Genomic DNA, 20616 nt, shown 5'->3' on the forward strand with positions numbered 1-20616 from the left:
TTTTTAAAATCATTTAATGTTTAAGTATAGCATAGGTTATCTGATTTTCAATATTTTTGTCTTGATAAAAAAAAAAAAGAAAAATAGAATTTGTAGTAGATATACAATTGTTACTTGAAAATTATTTAGGTTTCTTTGACTTTATTCTGGTTTTTAAGAAATAGATTTGGAAGTTACATTGCAAAAAGAGAAGAAAAATATAACTGTATCAAATATGTTCTTATTTTCAATTCAAATCAATATTGCTGCTTTCAGAATTTATATATTTGAATGATCCTGAAAGTCATCAATTTACTTTATTTTAAATAATTTACAAAAATGTCACAGTGTGTTCATTTTCTAAAACTTGTCTAGTTCTATTTTCTAAACACAAAAAAGAAAATGGAACTGCAATTTACAGTATTTAAGATGTAGCATAGGAGAAGAGCACAGAAGATCAATAACTGCATGTCTCGGGTAAGTCAAATGTCTTCCATAGAAAGGATTTGTTTGATGGTGATCACATATTTGTTTTCTGGATATAAATGATTACTGAATATTTATTATTATTTTTTTTTAATATAAATCATTCTTTCAAAATCTATGACAAAAATATAACATTTTATTTTTGAAATTAATTAATGAAAAAAAAAAGATTGTTTGTAATCATAGGTATAAGCAGAAATAAGTAAAATGAAAATATTAAAATTACACATTTTTTTCCTTCTTAAAATGATCATACTTATTCATCAGTAGAACTTGTTTTCCTACATTAATTTTCTTAATAGGGTCAATATTTAATTTCTATTTTGTTCACTAATCAAAATTACACACAAAATTATCTTATGTTACATATATACATCAAGTGTTTCTCTCCAACAGCATATGAATAGCTGAGCTAACCATTCTGACATGTAGTTATTGATCTTCCAGACATTGTAGGAATACTATAGTGTTCTTACAGTGTATTCCTATAGAACAGTGGTAGCAAACTTATGACCCACAGGTCAGACACCGACCCACACAGGCTTTTTAAATGACTCGCGCATTTATTTTTATAAACTTATATTTTATATCATAAAAGAGAGAACAGACAATCAAAATATTTTAAAAAGGCTGTTGTATAAATTACTCTCTATGGAATTTTGGAATGAGTTCAATGATAACTTTCTTTTCATCTCTGGTCCAAAAGTAGGGTATCATATTTACGATTTCTTTCCTTTCACAATACATTCTATGTCATTTTAGAGTTTTCCACTAGGTGGCATTCGAATGTTCGTGCTCCCAACAGACTCCTCCCGGAGGGGAGCCACTGGCAGGCTTTTACTTGTTCCTGCAAACGTTCAATACTTTTTTTTTTTGAAGCAAAACACCATGTCTAAAGGTAATGATAGTAATTATTAGGGATGAAACAACAAAAAACGCTGGGATAGTCTAGCAACATTGACCTTCAGAAATTAATAGTTTTCTTATTTAATTAATAAACTTATCTAGGGTCTTCATATCTACCCAACACTTCCAGATAGTGGGATTTGGACAATGTCAAGTAAAGGATTGCAGAATGGAGTGAAGTATAATAGGGACAGTTCATACTTACTCGTTAGTGCCGATATGATAGTCATGAAGGCTCATTAAAAATCCGAAAACAGCAGCCAAAGTTGAACAGGACTTAAGATCACAGGCCTACCACGAAACTAAGTTGCTCATCGACTAACCAACTTTATCTACTCGTAACTCCCAAGGTTCTTCAAACCGATTGTCTCTGGATGATAACTCAAGGACGAAGGATTATGAATAGATTATTAATAGTATCAATCCTTAAAGAAATTCATCACAAAGGCCTACAATATCTGGATAGCCAAAACAGTTAAGGTGTTAGTCTATTGCTCTGGAGCCCAGGAATCAAATCCGAGAAAGCAACTTCCACAAACTTTTCCATAGGTGATCTGATCTGGATATCTTGGGCCCACCCCCTCACTGCTTGGCTGTCCCATTTTGGGTCTGGCCGAATCTGGGATGAATGATTTAAAAGTCCTCTTAATGCCACTGGGCAGAAAAAAAAATTATAAAATATTTAAATTTTAACAATAATCAGAGAAGTAATCATTGTATTATCCCTTTTTGTTATTTCCAGCCATAAATTTCACTACATTTTGGCAAAAATTTGTTTACAAGTGTGTATCCTTGTGTATAGCTGATTTATTTAATAATTATGATTTTGTAACAATTTAAAGGATTGAATGAAAAATTTGACTTCACTCAATATTTTGAGATCACCAGATAAAATTGCATTAACACATTAAATCATTACAGCATTTCATTGTGTCTTCTCATCTACTTCCATTTAATGATATCCAAAGAAGAGAAATAAGAGTGAGTAAAATGTAATGAAAGAATGGAGCACTTTGAAATGAAGATTCTATCTTAGTTTGTTATATATATATAAAAAAAATTTGGTGCATGTTAGAAGCAATATATGCATATTAATTAAATCTGTAAATATTGAATTAATAAAACTAAATGTTTATTAAATTCCTATATTTTTTAAACAGATTACTCATGGTAGTATTCATATACAATTTCATATTGGAATAATTAATTTATTACTATTGAAATTTGAGTCTGAAGAGATGGGAAAAAAGGCACATTTGTATATCTTGTGTATTCCAGAAAAGTTTCATTACAAGCAGCAACTTAAAATCTAATATGAAGATGCCATAAACAAGTTATATTAAATAAAACAGATTCATTTAAGAACAAATACATAAATAATAAATTTAAAGTTTTATTCTTGATATATTTAGTCATTGTTTTTAATGATTTAACATTTATTCAGATTAACAAATTATTATTTTTTTCATAAATATATTAAAAAACTGTCACTTATTAAATTGTTTTTGAGCATTACATATGCTGCAAATTTTCATCCCATCTGAAGAAAGACACCCTTTATGAAAAGCATGTTTACAATAAAAAATAAGAATATCTTCAGCATATTGTGTGTGAGTAATTAGTAATCTATGATGGCAAGCCTGACATATTTGATCTTCATCAATTCGAATACCCCTCTTCTGCTGTAGGTTCAGTTTTTCTAGTAAGCTGTAACAGTCAGAGACAAGAATTTTATTACATCCTTCTCTAAGTGAAACTTGTAGATGATAATCCTGTAAAATTTTTACTAATGAATCTTGTAAACCTTCAATTTGTAAATCACTTTCAATTTCTTTTATTAGCATAATTGGATCAACATGTGTTCCAATATTCTCTAATAAATATTTAATAAACTGTGGTTTGTCCAAAGAATACTTAATAAGATCTTCCCACAGTTCTTTGTCATCATGATCTTTACAGAATTCTACAGCTTTCTTTATATCTCTCAATTCTTGTGTTATTTGTTTGAGTGCCTCTTTAGTATTGCCCATACGACCTAATAAAAATATCTCCTCTTCAATAAATTTACGTTGCTGACAGATTTCTAGAGCTTCTTCAAGTGGATAATTATTTGAACTCTTTAAAAATGTTAACAGACGATCTTGATCGTGTTCTGCATATAATTTTACTAATAATCCATGATGTTTTTCTCCAAATTCTTTATTTTTAACAAAAAGTTTATCTAGATATTTGTATAGAAATAAACTTTGATCTTTCAGTTTGGACACAACAACATCAATGGGAATTTTATCCATATTATCTAACAGCAGCTGGGTTGCTTTTTCACAGTTCAATTTTAATAACTGTTCTAATTTATCAAGTATAGCACTAAACATATTAAAATCTCTAATCACTTCAAATACTCTATCTTCACCTATTGTCAAATAAATGGCAAGTGCTTTATCATATTTTTTCTCATAAATGTATAATTCACTTAAACTTCGAAGGAGATTGTTATTATGCGGATCAGATTCCAATTTATAATGAACTGCATAAATGATGTTTTTTATTTCATACAAAGTATAAGGCCATGTTTTTATCAATTTAAGAAAACCTGCAGAATCATAAGTAATAAACTCATCCAAAACTAATTCATATACACTAGCCTTCAGATGATTTTTCTCATCAGTAGGAAGATAAGGAGCAATAGCTCTACACTGATTTATAACTTTAAATTTATGGACTTCTTCCTCCCAAGCTTCTTTATTATTTCCAAGAATAGTTGGACACAAAGCAGCAGCGTCAGCATATAACTGCTGCTTAAAGAGATGATTTAAACATCTCCTTCCAACGTCTAATACTGTAAATCTACCAACTGTTTTACTCTCAGTAACAACTTTTAAAGCCTCTTCAAATTTTTCCTGTTTCAGTAACCATTCAATATGGTCACTTTCATCTCGAGGTTTGGCTATAACAATATCCTTGGGACTTCCAATAATATACCTCTTTTCTTCTGGTAAACCATCTAGAAAGTAGTCATTACATCTATATTCTGTATATAGTTGAATAGGCATTAGTATATCAATTGAAACTTCACTACAGCTTTCTCTATGTGGTTCTAAAACTTGTAATTTCGGTTTATCGGCAAAACCTGTGCCTTTGTTATTTTTTGGAACAGTTAACACAACAATATTGTTTTCATCATCTTCATTGAAGGGAGCAATTCCACAAATTTGATAATTTATAGTGAATATTGAAATTATTTCAACTATGTGATTGGGAAGTGATTGATTTGAAACAGTCCCTAATTCAACTCGTTGCCTAATAACACACAATTTTACATAATCACCCCAACCAACAAGAAGAGTCAAATTATCTTTCCAGAATAAATTACATCTGCATGGCTTATCCCAAAGTACGGAATCTTGATCTCTTTTAATTAAAGCAATAATTTTAAATGCAACAATATCATATATTCTCAAATGCTTATCTGTAGCCCATGCTAAAAATTGTCCTTTCCATTTTATATTTTGGACTATACTTTCACTTTGATGTAATACTGTACTTTTATACTGTCCAAATAATCCTTTCTCATATAGTAGGACTTTATTATTTCCTGTAATGAAACGCTTTTTAGATCCAGGTTTGGCAAAATTTGGATCGATTGCAATAGAAAGCACTGGTTGATTGAATGACAACATTAAATTATTTTCTGAAGAATATAAACCCTGAATTACAATTCTTTCATCATTAGAACAAGTAGCAATAAAATCACCATTTATATCAATGCTAATCTGGTTGACTGTTTTTGTATGCAAAGCTAATTCTTTACTGCGAATATTGTTTCCATGATGATCCAAGATGTAAACAAATCCATTAAATGTACCTAATGCCATAAATTTTGTGTGAACAGCTATGCAACTTGCTCCATCTTTCTCTAATATTTTAGCTAAATCATTCTGCAAAGGTTCATATCTCAATTTTGGTTCAACCTCTTCTTCCTTTTCTTCGTAACTACATACTTTCAATTCCTCACTTGCTTCACCACCTTCAGCCATTTTTCTTAATTTTTTTAAATCTGAAAATATAGATTTGTATTGAAACTTATCAAAAATATATGCAAGTTTTGATACCATTTTGTACATTATAAGAAAAAAGTACATTTATTTAACAAAACCAAAATATAACCAATGTAAAAACATTTTTGGACCAACTTCAGCTCACAATACAATTTGCATGTATCCTGTGTTTGTTTCAAATGTTATTATGAGCTGAAGTTGATCCAAATAAAATCCAAAACAATTTCTCCATTAATTAAACTTTGGTTTCTTTAAATAAACTAAGGAAATAAAGTTAAACACATTTTAATAGCTTTATTTTCTTTTTATAACATATTAAAAGTTATTAATAAACCAATTGATTCTATAGATTTTTTAATACCACAGTAAATCCTACAAATATGCACAGTAAAGTGTATATTTGTAGATACACAACTGTGATACTTGGCATCTAAGCATCACTTTGAACATACATACATAAATCTTTAAGGAAATAAAAGTTCTCTCTTCACAGTAGATGCTGTTTAGCTTTAACTATCCTTTGAAATGAACACATATAATGCTTACATACTATATATTAAAGCATTATTTGACTTAATGGAGTTTCTTAACTGATATTTAAACCTTTACATTAAATTAATTACATAAGTCAAAGACTTAGGAGGCTAGTATGTGCATGGAGACAGATGACAAAAACTAAAATGATTTCATTTTTATTGTCGAAACTGACAAAAAGTCAATGAAATACAAAGTTGAAAATTTTCAGTTTCTACCATTGCATAAGCATAATGATAAAAATTACACCAGTAGAAAAGCTGTTTATCAATGGCATCATAAAAGAGGATGAACTATGCCAATCAGCTATGCCATTTGAACTATGCCAATCAGCTTACCTAGAAAGTGTAGTTTATTCTATTTATTATCCAAATTAAACATTAACTAATCAAATTGGTACATTTGCAGCAAGAAGTACTTGTAATCATGCAATTATAATTCAGATTCAAATGTACCAATAAGTATTTGATATCTGTGACTTTGCTCTATTTCAAAATATTTTTCTCACATAAATTTGTCTTTTTGATGTTTATTAATACAAAAACAGAAGAAAATTCAATTGGCATAACATAGCAATATTCTCAAGTGCCATTTTTTTATCAGATGGTATATATTTCAACTTTCCATTTCCTGTATGTACTATACATTTGATGTAGAAAGACAACAGAATAACAATTTTTAGCTTATATTTCTGTTCATGTTTTCTGTCATCCATTTTAACATTTTGGAACTATAATACGCAGTAAAGCCTACTGCATATTACATTTCCAAAAGAAATAAAATAAACAAAACCATGTTTTAAAAATAGAACTTCCAATTGATACATTGTAAAGATAATTTATTTATTTTGTGCTAAATATTTGTGCATATTACCTGATAATTTTATTTTCTTATGCCTTTAAGATATTCCTTCCCATCATTGCAAAGAAGGAATTGGATATTTTGCAATTCTTTGAAAATTAATTTCATTAGTAGTTCTTAATGAAATATTAAAATAAAAATAAAAAATTAGACAAAATGTTGACAATCAATGCTTCTGATATAGAAGTTTCATTGATTCTCAATTAACAGATGGAAATTTTTTTTTTATAAAGAAACAGTTTATTGATAACAAATAAGTCAACAGTAGTAATCACTTTATACAAAAATTGTTCTTAATTTTATTTCATTGTTATTTCAATTGTTAGAATATGAAATAATTTCTTTACATATCATTCCATACTCTAATATTTAATCCATATTTATTTAATAATTATGTTGATGTAAACTAAATTTACACAAACACCTTAGTTGTAATTTCATTTCTGTTTATTTGTTAGTAATTGATAACATTATTTAGTAGTTAAAATTCTTATCAGAGTTCTTTTAAAATATACAAATGTATTATGATGCTTGCCATTTCATTATAAAAGGCAACCCTTTGAATACAAGTAATTGAACTATGAGAGAGTTTATAAGTTGTTCTAATAACTAATGGTTTATTAATTATATTGTAAGTAAGCAATAAAGTAGACTAATTTTAATATTACTGTTAAGAAGAAAGAAAACATATTAAAATTAAATCATTCCAACTGTAGCAACTATTACAAAAGTAATGATATATGTATTTCATATCCGTATTTCACATATTTCATTTAGTATAATAGATGCCCTTTATGGGCATCTATTATACTAAATGTCATGCTGTGAAAATAAAATTAGATAACAAAAAGATCTACAATATTCATGATGATTGATAGGTTCTTCAAGAAGTCAAGGTCAGGTACATGTATACTATAATTTCATTTAATATTTTACATTCTTAGTAAAAGTTAATAAAATTAGGAATTAGCATACAGTATAGTATAGAAATTAAAGTTAAATGATTAATAAAAACAGACATGAACTGTTCTTGCTTTAAGTTAGGCAATTACCTTAATTTCCTTGTCTAAACTTAATTTAGAAGATTTTCATCAACAATTATTATTATTACTGATGTTTTTCTAAACATGTTAAAAATGAAGTAGATTATGTAAGTAACATATATATAATTTGGCTTGATTTTGATTTATGAAGAATTAATTTGTATACATATTTTGACTCAAACAGCTCTAATTTTGTTTCTGATGCTTCCTATTTCAACTACAAATGCTGAATGAACATTTTCAAAATTAAAATTAGTTAAAACTACATAAAAACTCGATGAAAGAAACACATTATCTAATTTAGCGATTTTAGAAATAGAAATCGAGGGGTTATAAATTAAGTTTAAAAGAGAAAATTAAGGAATTGCCTAACTTAAAGCAAGAACAATATCATTTGGAACTAATAAAAATTAAGAAACACTAGTAAATTTTCCAATAATATTTTCTTAATTAAAATTCATTTATTTTTATTTATATTGTGTCATGTGTTCTACTTCTGTATTACTTTTGAATTATCAGTAACATAACATGGAAATTTTATTAAGTTTACATTAAAAATTTTTATCTGTTCAACTCTGCTCCACCTAGACTAAATCTTCAGTGTACCACTGACTACAGGAGATAGAAAAAAACCATTAACAAGAATCATTCAATAGTTCAGGGTTCCATTAATTCGGTTTAAAGTCATGCTGTGAAAATAAAATTAGATAACAAAAAGATCTACAATGTTCATGATGATTGATAGGTTCTTCAAGAAGTCAAGGTCAATACTAAGATTAATGTACCAAAACTTGCACTGAGTACTGAAAAATTTTTAAATACAGAATGCTCAAACAATTTGAATTATTTTAAGAAAGCATAATTTCAACTGAAGGATCACTTGGAAAAAGCCCTTTGTTAGCAAGATTGAATTAGACAAAATCATGTTTCAAACAATTATGATTACCGGAAAATGTCATTTTTCTGATGAAACTAGATTTAACTTATTTGGATATGATTGAAAATAGTGTTATGTTGAAAGACAAAGAATAAAGTTTATTAATTTGGAAACAAGTCTAGAGATGCATGTTGACAATAGCAGTAGAACTTTGGAATATATTGATGGTAAAATAAACTATAAAATATATATAAATAAAGTAAGACCCCGCTTAATGCTGATTCAATATAACGCAGTCTGCTCAAAGCCTAAAAAAAAGCTCAAAATTTACCCTGATTCAAATTATTGTGGCATTTCACTGATTCGTATATAATACAATTATTCCTAAACACAAACCAATCAGCAAAAGGTGGCAATTCATTGAAGTGCTGTACTTTCCTTAAATCTGTTTGTTTGGTACAATTTTGGAAAAAATATAACATCATGGATGCCATAGACAATATCGACTTCGCTTGGCAAGACTTAACTGACAAATGCATGAATAAAGTGTGGAAGAAGTTATGGCTGAAGGTAACCAAGAATTCTCAACAAGAAGAGCTTATCACTGTATCATTAGGTTGATAATTTGATCAACCTAATCAATACAGAGCAACTAGGAAATGTAGACGAGCCGGATATTGAGGAGTTACTGCAGGTTTCTAGTGAGAGCCTTACCAACAACAACTTTCAAGAACTCACAGAACAAGAAATTCATGTAGAACTGGGAAATACAGATTCTGAAAATGAAGAACCCAAAAAATTTCTCTACAGATTTCGTTAGTAAAAGTTCGATAACGATAACTGAAATCATTGATCAAACTGTAGCGAATGATCCAGATTTTTAAAGGAGTGCAAAAGCAAAATGAGGCATTTTGGATGCGATCTTCTGCTACCAACATTTGCTCCGGGAAAGAAAAAAGTGACAAATGAAATTAGGCGACTTTATTGCAAAAAACAATTTCAGAAGAGCCAAGACCATCACAAAAAATGCACTTTACATTTACGCACATGTTTGTATGTTATTTAACATATATTATTATGCAAATTAATATAAAAATAACTTGGAATTAAAGTAAAATCTGTTTATTTTTGGTCGCATGTTCCCATTTCCCTATTTACTCTGTGTTAAAATGACCTGGTTTAGCACTTAGTCATTTGGGAACATATCCCCTGCATTAAGCAGGGTCTTACTGTATATTAAAAATAAATTCAAAGCTTGGAATTTTAAATATTTTCAAGACATTTATCCTAAGCATAAAGCTTACAATATATTAAGTGATTTTTATTTAATCGTCCAAGAGTCTCTTCTTCGAAACATCAGCACAGTCAAAAAACTCGAATGTAATCAAGAGTTTGTGTTGTGATTTAGAGCAATTAAAAATTATATTTCTAACAACGACGATGATTTAAAAAAGACTTTCATGAATGAATGAAAAAATATCACCCTTACATGTGAAAAGGATACCCTAAGAATTATTTTAAAATGTAATATAAAAACTTTAACTTTGTATAAACAATGAAAGGTGTATGAATTTTACTTTGACATTATTTCTTCTCACTGAAAAAGAAAAAGGTTTTTATTTATAACTAATAGAAAAACAAAGATATTTATTTTTTAACTGCACAAGAGAATTGCCCGTAATTTTAAAATTGTTAAACGAAAATGTTTACTATATTTTAAAATTTTTGCATAACACTTTTTCGAAGCCTACCGTATGACTTTCACGTCAAATCACTGTATATACAATTACGTAAAAAACATTCATACACCCGAGGTCTTTGCAGAAAAGTAAGTTTACACGTCAAATATATTACTGATTTTCATATTTACTTTTTTGTTATTCTTTTATGAAAACATTTTATTAGCTAAGACAAAAATTATAAAAACACTACACGAACCATACAAAAAATTGGAACGAGTGAACATTTTGTCCCACAAAATGTATTCAATATACAGTGGACCCCGATAATATAACATGCATGTCAGGCGGGAAACAGCACCTGCATTATAAGGTGAACAGTGTTATACCGAGCGGCGCAGTGTAACGCGGTTCACCTCTTTACTTTAGTAATAATGTCAAGCTTTTCTTTTACTCATCATGCATACAATAATTAAACACTATTCAAAATACATTCAGGAACTCAATACATACACAATTACTCAATACACAGTAACAATAAAATGTGCTACTCACTAATGCCACATGGACCTGTATAAATGTGTTTGAGCTTATCGTGTCGCAAACATCGCCTGTGCTAGAGTGCACAGTATAGTGAGCAGTGCTATAACGAAGGTCCACTGTATGTACTTTTCTTTTATTATAATTATAACAAAAGTGAACATTAATATTTCGTTGTATAAAAGGTAACCCTTCCTTTTAGTCTGTAAAATATGAATGCAATGCAACAATTGAGTATGAATACTTTTGGTGCATGCATATTGGACCAAATATTGTTTGTTTTGTTATCCTGGAAATGTGTAATAGTAAATTTTAATAACAATTGCAACTCAGAACGTTCCATTGTGAAGTATAGATAATCAAAATTACTTTGCAAACATAGAAGTTATTGCAAAAATGTATACTTTTTACACTCACGTGGACATGGAAATTGATTAATAAATACTAATCAATTTCCATAAAGTTGATCAGAATATATTAAATACAAAACCAAATTATTATATAAACCGAATCACTTTATATTTAACTTAATACATAAAGTTATTACTATCAAATAATTCTTACCTATAAAAAACGGGAGAAAAACGAAAGTCTAATACGAAAATATTACATCTACGTAAACAGGCCTCACGCCTTCCATTATCATATGATAACTGTCATAGATATCATGTCATGTTAGCTAATTTTTTAAAAAATAATTTATGTTTAATTGATAATTGAAAATGTTCAATTATTAATTAATTTTAATATAAAAAAATATTTATAAAGTAATAATAAGGCTTTTTTTCAATAATTAAACTAGCAGATAAACCCGGCGTTACTCAGGCAAAAAGTAACGAAAGCGAATATTATTAATCTTACACGTTTTCACCGGGTGCAAGAATTAGGTCTCTCCCTCTTCCCAGACTTAGAGAATTTTTAGATGGGTCTAAAAATATGTTCGATTTTCCGCAAAAATGCGAAAAACCTCATCTAAAATAGTACAGTAGAAGCCGAGTTCTTCAGGGTAATCTTTAACCCTCTTTTCCTCCCCGCGTGGATTTCCAAAAATTCCTTCTTGGTGTGCATTCTCATGACGTACCCTAACTGTGTACCAAATTTCAACTTTCAACTCCTAACCGCTTGGGCTCTGAGCTTATTATTGTTATTATTATTATCAATCCATCGCGATTATATATATAGATAAGTAAACGTCAGAATTACGGAACACATTGGTTGCGTTCGGCAGACTCAAATGTGTTTCGGAACAGTTGAGTATTTTTCTCCTGAATATTCTTTGTAGTAGCTGTACTTCCGAACGTGTGTTTTCATATCGCGATTAGTACCGAAATTCATTTATGGTACTTTAGGATACATTTGAGATCTGTCCGGAACGTTTGCGAACTTTTCAAATAGAAGTTGTTTACCTAGAAGCTAATCAGTTTTGTTGCCTTTGAAGTAGTCCCCTCCTGAGTTTATGTACCGAATTCAGCATTTCTGCCATGAAAGGAACGCTTCCCGAAACATTTCTTTTGGAATGATGAGCAGCTCCGCTAGCGAATTTTCCTTAATGGCGTCAATGTTCCTTATTTACTGTCTTACCTTTTGGAAGAAATTCCTGTTGAATGACACCATCAGAATCGAACAAAATAATGAGCAAAACCTTCACATTCGACTGAACTTATCGCGCCTTTTTGGTTCGCAGTAAAGATTTTCCTACTCAGATCACTGACGTTTTGTTTCCATGTCGTATCCATAGACCAACGTTTCATTCCCAGTGATGATGTTTTTCATGAAATTTCTATCAGACCTAACCCGTTCGAGAACTCTTCACTCAATTGCACTTACGGAAAAAACTCGCAACACGTAATCAACATGTGTTTACACAAATGAATGTAACGTAACAAAAAATGAAGATAGAACAAATGCTCGGCAGATACTCGTAGTAAAAACAAAACTTGCCGGTAGAACTGTGCAAGCTGCATTCAGATTCAATTCTCGGTTGATGTGTAATTTTAAAAGTTCGAGGTCTGTTCGGAAAGTTTAAAAGAACTTTCCGAACAGACCTCGTATAACTGATCAGAGATGGTCGCGCCCACATAGCAAGTGAATAAGTTATATGATGGCAACAAATCATTTATAATCAACAAATATCAATAAATCTGACTAAAATAATCACATTAATCGATATTTTTATAACAGAGATTATTCGCTGAGGTCGATTATGTTCCTTTCGAAATCGAGCTACGATTATGACTTTTCGTGACGTTTTTGTGTATGAAGCATACCGATGCGTCCGTAGTCATGTCGCGGTAGTATACACACGACTAGATACATCAGTATGCTTCATATACGAAGCATCATAGGCTCTATGTACTTTTTCACGTACTTTTAAAATGCAGTTTTATTTTAATAATTATAATTTAAAAACTCATTGTTGTAAGTTTGGCGTTGCCTCTTAAAACACGCGAACGGTCGCATTCGCGGACTTCCGGACCCGGAATGGAGGCGGATGGAAACGACCGGAAGAAGTACACTTCACAAATTAACATTTAACAAAAATACCCGTTTATTGATAGATATTATTTACAAGTTCTACGATAATTTACGAGATATTGTTTACAAGTTTTACGATCATTTCAGAAGCTTAGCACAATGGCTAAAGAGTATTTTAAATGCTTAGCACAATTTTTAATGGGAGAGGGATATAAAGGGATAAACCTAACGCGACCCTGACCAAGAGAGAGAGCTCACAGTAAGTTCTCGAGATGATAAATATCTTAAAACACTCGTGGGTCCTAGACGTATCAATGCGCAAATCGATGAAAGGTCGGCAACTTAGTTCGGAGGGTAATCCTTTTTTTTCCGTCTTCTCCGGCGGCGGCGAGTGGCGGCGTCTGAAACGGCGGTTCGAAACACACACTTTAGGAAAAAAAAGTTGATGACTGCTCCGGATTGTCATCACCCCCTTCTTTTTATTAGGGGGGGGGCTCCTTCTGGGTTTTTCCTATGACTTCGTTAGGAGATTTCGTACATCGGGGCCAATGGCCAAATTTTCACTCGTTGATTCCCGGTGACACATTCGATGTGTCATCTTCAACAAGGAAATAAGCTCGTGGGAACAGTTTAATTATCTCTCGGATGATTTTTCTCTCGAAAAAAATTTTCGAGAGAATTTTCGAATAAATTTTTTTGTCAGGCCCAGGTTCACATTATTCAATCTGTCATTGGAAGCGGGTTCGAACGCAGGGCAGAAACATAAAAATTTTCAGGAGTGATTGGATTTCATTCCTCGCCACTGGGCCACTGTAGGTCTGTCCAAATCCGTGATAGACATATTAAAAAGATCTCTTTATGTCGACAGAAAAGATCACGTGTATAAAATCTTTGGTTCAGCGTGAAAGTTTAAAAAAAATGCAAAAATTATTATTTTAATTACTTTAAATTGAAACAAATTTTTAGTATTAATACATATTAATTTTCAATTAAACAAATTAATTAATTATTTAGAAATTAAAATTGGTTTAATAAAAAAATTTATATTCTAATTTTTATATAAATTGTCATTTTTGTCCGCAGTAGGCGTACTGGTTTTGTTTACATCTGGCAGTCGTTAGTCACGTGGCAGTTTGTTGTAATCTATATCTTTAATTAAATAGAAGGATTATTTGTTAATAACTTTTGCTATTAATTCCTAAAGTGAGCAGATTTGTTTTTAAAATCATAATATATGAATGTAGATTTTATTTTAAAAAATTTTGTGTGTTTAATATGTAAAGAAAAGGAGGGAAAAAGGTTATTTCCAAATATAGCGTATATGTAATAAAATCTTTTATGCAGCATTTGGTACATATATTTCTATTAAAATGTGCAGTACAATTTAATTTTATAATTTTGTCTTGTTTTTAAAAAGTAATTTGTTTTTGATTAGAACATTTAGTGAAAAAATGAATAAAATTGGTTCAGACTAAGTGGAATTCGGATTAATTAATGTTTAGACTAATGAGAGTGCATTATGTATTAATAAAAATTAATTTAAAGTGTGTTAAAGTAAACAAAAATTAACTATGTATTAATTTAATTATATCTTATAGTGCTGAAGAGAAAACATAATAAATTTTTATATTTTATTACCTAATTTGCTGACATTAAAAAATATTATATATGAATTTTAGAATATATAAAAAATTATTAATTCCCTCATAGAATTCATAATAATATATTTTATATATTTATTCTTCTTTTCTGACGCGTTAAATATTACACATATAAGAAAATAATGACAATAGTCTTTAAAATAATAATTAATTATTTTATAAAATCAATTAAATCTAATATATATTATTAATATTTTAATGTATTTTATTGTATCATAATTACAGAGATGAATAACTGGTCACCATCTGTTTTAAAAGCAGTTATGAATGATTTAGAAAACTCAGAAGTTTATTTTGAATTGGTTACAAAACTTCAGGTAAATTTTTATAATATTTATAGAAACATATAATTATTTTCAAGTTAATTAAATATAAAAGTCTTAATATTTTAGGATTTAATAATAGATCCTAATGTCACAGCAGAGAGTTTGGAGGCAAATATGAGACAAGTTGTAGAAGAATCAGGTACACTTTTACAAAATATTGAATAATTAATTAATTTTTTTTTGTGCTTTTGAATATTTTAAGAAAATAATTATTTGAGAAACTATAGAGAAATTAAAAGCAGAGATTTTACTTTATTATAGATAAAATGTATTTATATGTATTTTGGAAAAAAATCTAATTCTGAAACTTTGTCTTTATTATTTTTAGAATTTGTAAACAGTAAAAATATAAATTTTTGAAATTAATTATTTTTATTTCAAAATATTTTTTATTTGTTTACAATTTTCTAGATATAATTTATAAAATTTAGTATTGTTTTGTTTCTGAAAAAATTTAAGTTTAGCATTTATTTAACTTTTAGAGTAATTTAATAACTTCCATCATTTTTTAAAATATGACTGTGGGGCTATTCACTATAATCTTTTACATTTTTTGAGCACTTTTTGCTGTTTCATATCTATTGCATACAGTAATATTTGGCAAATTACCTCCCCTTTAATTATGTGTACAATAATTCATGAATCCCACCTGACATTGAAGAAATGAATTTAAAAAGTTTTGCTAATATTTATAACTGAGTTTATTTATGTGACTACTGTAAGAAAAAATTTGTGTGCCACTAATACCAAAAAAACGTCCATATAGTCAATACCTTGATCCCTCCTCCATTGAACTGTACACACAATTAATAGACACCCTCTACATAAAATGACTTATACAATACATTTAATCCCACAATTTAATACAATATTAATTGTCACCAGAGCCACATTCAGTACTGCTGCTTTCTTGTAAATCAAAAACAAATATTTCATTTAAATTTTTAGGTTTTCTTGCTTACATCCTCTTAGCTATCAAATTCATTATGACAGAATCACGTCATGTTACAATCTCTGTTATAATGGAAGTAATTTTTTTACAATAGAGGATGAGCTGGAGGGTTTAAATAAAACATTTCATTTTTGATCTCCAAGAAAGCAGAGGACTGTATGTGTTAAGGACATTGGAGAAATGTATTGTCGTCAGAGTGAAAAATTTTTAATGTTCTAGGCTCTCTAGTAAAAGAGAATATAATAAAAATATTTGGATCTCAATTCAAAAATTTAGGTTTTTTTGTTTCTAAACTTATTACATTCACATAAATATATCCAAAGTGCTATTTAAATAAATAAATCTAGTTTTTGGGCTGCAAATTTTTATTGGTATACATCTATCTGTCTATCTGTCTTCCTTAATCTTGAGAACAAAGCTATATAGATGAAAGTCAATACCAGATATGGAAAGCTTAGGAGATAGAGGCCTCAATTTACTATATATGAACTTCTGGTTTGAACCAGAAGTAACATTATTTCAATTCAAAAATTTTTCCAGAATTGAGTTAGCCGGATGACTTTATTGCTAACAGGAAAAGTATAATGTGCAGGGGTAAGACACTATCTGTTGCCGCCTCGAGCGCCACCGTATTTTTTGTGAGAAGAAAAAATGATAATTAAAAAACGTTTGGAGACGAGAGTTTTTAGTAACGGCCAAGTAACGGCCAAGGGCGTCAGCCATATTGTTTTTTTTTCTTGTTCTTGTGTAACGACCCGCAAACCGCATTAAACTTTTATCAAACCGCAAGTGTTTTCTTTCATATTTATACAGTCCATTAAAGATCGACAAACATCTGGTCCGTCGAGGCGGATGAGAAGAAAAGAGACAATTTCGCAAGCAAATAAGATTGAGTTCAAACTTCATTAAGTCGCCTATCCAAGGTAGGAAGAATTTATTTGTCCGTTACACGTGGTAGAGAGTTTAAAATGGATCAGCTCGAGAAATTAAGGAAAAAACGCGCTTCGATAAGAGCTAGTGTGACGAGATTAATTAGTAAAGTCGATAGTCTAGTTGAAAGCGACGATAGAGAGACAGGAACCTTTCTAGAAATACTGGATCAGTTTAGTCGAAAGGAAGAGTCGTTGAGAACGTTAAACGGGGAGATTGAGGGCCTCATTACTAGCCCAACTGACTATGACACTGAGATAGTCAATAGTGAAGAATATGAGGACAAAATTATAAGTTGTAAATTTAAGATCCAGTCTCGTATTAAACGATTAGAAGCGGATTCGTCCGTCGTTATGGTGAGTCAGGCCCCCGTAGGTCGAAATAACTCCGCTAATATTAAATTGCCAGAGATTCCTCTACCGAAATTCTCTGGAAGATATGAAGAATGGAGTAACTTTAAAATGCAATTTGATAATATCATTTCGTCAAGCGAGCAACTATCGGCTGAACAGAAACTACATTATTTGAAAGCTGCTCTCATAGGGGAAGCTAAGAGTTTAGAAACGTTAAATGATTCATTTGCTTCATTGTTTCAAGCGTTACAAGAGAGGTACGAAAACAAGAAATTAATAGTAGAAACCCATGTTAATGCGATTCTGGACTCTGTAAAACTAGCTTATGAGTCAGCAAAGGGTTTGAGGAACTTAATTGATCTTGTGAATCGGAATATGCGAGCTCTAAAGGTCCTGGGATATGAAAGGAATGAGCTCTCCGATATCTTAATTCTAAACATTGTACTTCAGAAACTGGATAAGGAGACACTAAAACAGTACGAGTTCAGTATTAGTTCGAATGACGTTCCTAAGCTAGATAATTTGATTTCATTTTTGGAAAAGCGTTCTCAGATTTTAGAAAATATTAATAAGGCCACGTTCGTGAAGCCAAGGTGTAATCAAGATAGAGTTAAACCGAGAAACTTATTTGTGAAATGTAACAATTCTATGTCTCGTTGCATTTTATGTAAGCAGAATCATCCTGTTTACAATTGTGATTCTTTTCTACAGTTGGAAGTCTCCCAAAGAAACGATGTTGTGGCCAAAAACAACCTCTGCTTCAATTGCTTAAGTGATCGGCATAAGTTATCACATTGTAACTCCAAAAGCTGCTGTAAGATATGCCGAAAGCGACATAATACATTACTGCACCAAGAGAAACAAGCTATAATTGGTTCAAATGCACCAGTGATCGACAGCAAACCGATTTCAACCAAGCAGGATCTTAATCCCGACGCAATAGAGTTTCGTGAGAGTATACCTCACTCACTATCATGTATTGACAAGGGAAATAAGACAGTAATTCTCTCGACAGCCATGGTTTGGGTTTTAAATCATACTACCGGAGCCAGCATTCAAGCGCGCGCAGTATTGGACTCGGGCAGTATGTCAAATATCGTAACTAGAGATTTCGCAAGTCGTCTGGGCACACCGCAAGAAAGAATCGACCTCACAGTCTCTAGTATAAGCGGAAATAAAACCTCGGTCAAGTTTAAGCTGCCTGCTACAATAATAAACGGTAATGGATCCTTTTCTAAGACGCTAGAGTTCTTAGTGGTGCCAAGGATCACGGATTTACTTCCGGTTTCCTCTCTACACGTCAGCAAAACAGAAATACCCCGTCAGTTAGCTGATCCAAGATTTGCTACACCAGGCAAGATTGACATGCTTATTGGAGCTGAAGCATTTTTTGAAATAGTCAAGAACGATCAAATTCGTCTATCGTGCAACAATAACCTAACATTTCGCAACACAGTTTTTGGATACATCGCTACTGGGTCCACAGACTCTAATGATCAAGATAAATATTGTGGACTAATATCAGAGTCTGAATCAATCGATAAATGTTTACAAAGGTTCTGGCAAATAGAAACTCTTACAGAGGCTCCAAGTTTGATGAGTAAAGAAGAAGAGTATTGCGAAGATCATTATCAAAGAACTCACAGACGTAATGAAGATGGGAGATACATTGTGCAGATGGCAACCAAGGAAATACAAAACTTGGGAGAGTCAAGGAAGTTAGCATTGAAGAGATTGAATCAATTGTGGAAGAGACTATCAAGGGACAAACAATTAAAGGAGTTATATCAGAACTTCATGAAGGAGTATTTGGACTTGGGCCACATGGAAAGGGTGCAGGAACCTCCCGCTGATCAGACAGCATACAATATATGTTACTACCTTCCGCATCACGGTGTGTTTAGACCAGACAAAACCACTACAAGGTTAAGGGTAGTCTTCAACGCATCTGCTCCCACAACTTCTGGGCTGAGTCTAAATGATCATCTCTTGAAAGGTGAAGTAAAGGAAGATGTTTTCGAGATCATGACAAGATTTCGAAAATACAAGTACGCTTTTACAGCAGATATCCAGAAAATGTTTCGTCAAATTCTAATTGAGCCCTCGCAACGAGATCTCTTAAGAATTGTTTGGAAGAACGAGGAAGAAGAGATGCCAGTCACCTACAGACTGAAAACTGTGACTTATGGAACCGCCAGTGCTCCCTTTCTGGCAGTGAGAACCCTTAAGCAGTTGGCTTACGATGAAGCAGCAAGATATCCTCTGGCCTCTAAAACCATATTACGAGATGTCTACATGGATGACATTGTGTCAGGTGAGCAAGATTTCGATGCTGCCCTCGAACTACAATCTCAGTTGTGCAACATGTTGAGCACATGTGGAATGACACTACACAAATGGAACTCTAATTCAATGAAATTGATGAACAGTAGTTCACCAGAAAATAAGGAACATTGCTTTTCCTCAAGTGCGGAACCAACAGTAAAAACCTTAGGCATTATTTGGAAGCCGGTTGAAGATCAGTTCATATTCAGGGTATCGATTCCAGAAAAATTGCTTTATACAAAACGAGAAGTATTGAGTGTCATCGCCAGACTTTATGACCCCTTGGGTCTTCTGGGACCAGTTATAACTCGAGCAAAGATCTTTCTACAAAAGCTGTGGCTCAGTAAGCTCGACTGGGAGGATACTCTACCAGAAAACCTTAACTATGATTGGGTGAACTTTGTGTCGTCCTTGAAAGCCCTGGACGATCTTAAGATCACTAGATATATTTTAACAGATCCACTTCAAAGGGCTGTCTTGCTAGGATATGCAGATGCCTCGGAGTCAGCTCATGGAGCAGTAGTTTACATGCATTGCATAAAGGAAGATGGAACTGGCAAGACACGACTTATTGCTAGTAAATCTCGTGTCGCTCCTCTTAAGGTTATGACAATCCCTCGATTAGAGCTAT

General features: G+C 31.1%; 2 protein-coding genes across 2 annotated transcripts in view; one reads left to right on the plus strand and one right to left on the minus strand.

The window, feature by feature from the left end:
- Positions 1-2728: 2728 nt before the first annotated feature.
- On the minus strand, positions 2729-11623 carry lt (vacuolar protein sorting-associated protein light). The gene is made up of 2 exons (XM_067286486.1): positions 11528-11623; positions 2729-5428 (listed from the first exon to the last, which is right to left on the minus strand). Exon 2 carries the CDS (start codon positions 5406-5408, stop codon positions 2859-2861), a length of 2550 nt encoding a protein of 849 aa, XP_067142587.1. The 5' UTR covers positions 5409-5428; positions 11528-11623; the 3' UTR covers positions 2729-2858.
- A 2898-nt stretch (positions 11624-14521) lies between these two features.
- The window catches only part of LOC136988532 (TBC1 domain family member 19), a 34599-nt gene continuing 28504 nt past the window's right edge, over positions 14522-20616 (plus strand). Inside the window, exons 1-3 of the mRNA XM_067286402.1 lie at positions 14522-14641; positions 15325-15416; positions 15492-15564. Coding sequence (XP_067142503.1) covers positions 15327-15416; positions 15492-15564 — 163 coding nt within the window. The 5' untranslated portion in view covers positions 14522-14641; positions 15325-15326. The remainder of the gene's footprint in view (positions 14642-15324; positions 15417-15491; positions 15565-20616) is intronic.

This window comes from Centruroides vittatus, unplaced genomic scaffold (assembly GCF_030686945.1).
Source record: "Centruroides vittatus isolate TY-2023 unplaced genomic scaffold, ASM3068694v2 scaffold_3315, whole genome shotgun sequence".
Lineage (NCBI taxonomy): Eukaryota > Metazoa > Arthropoda > Arachnida > Scorpiones > Buthidae > Centruroides > Centruroides vittatus.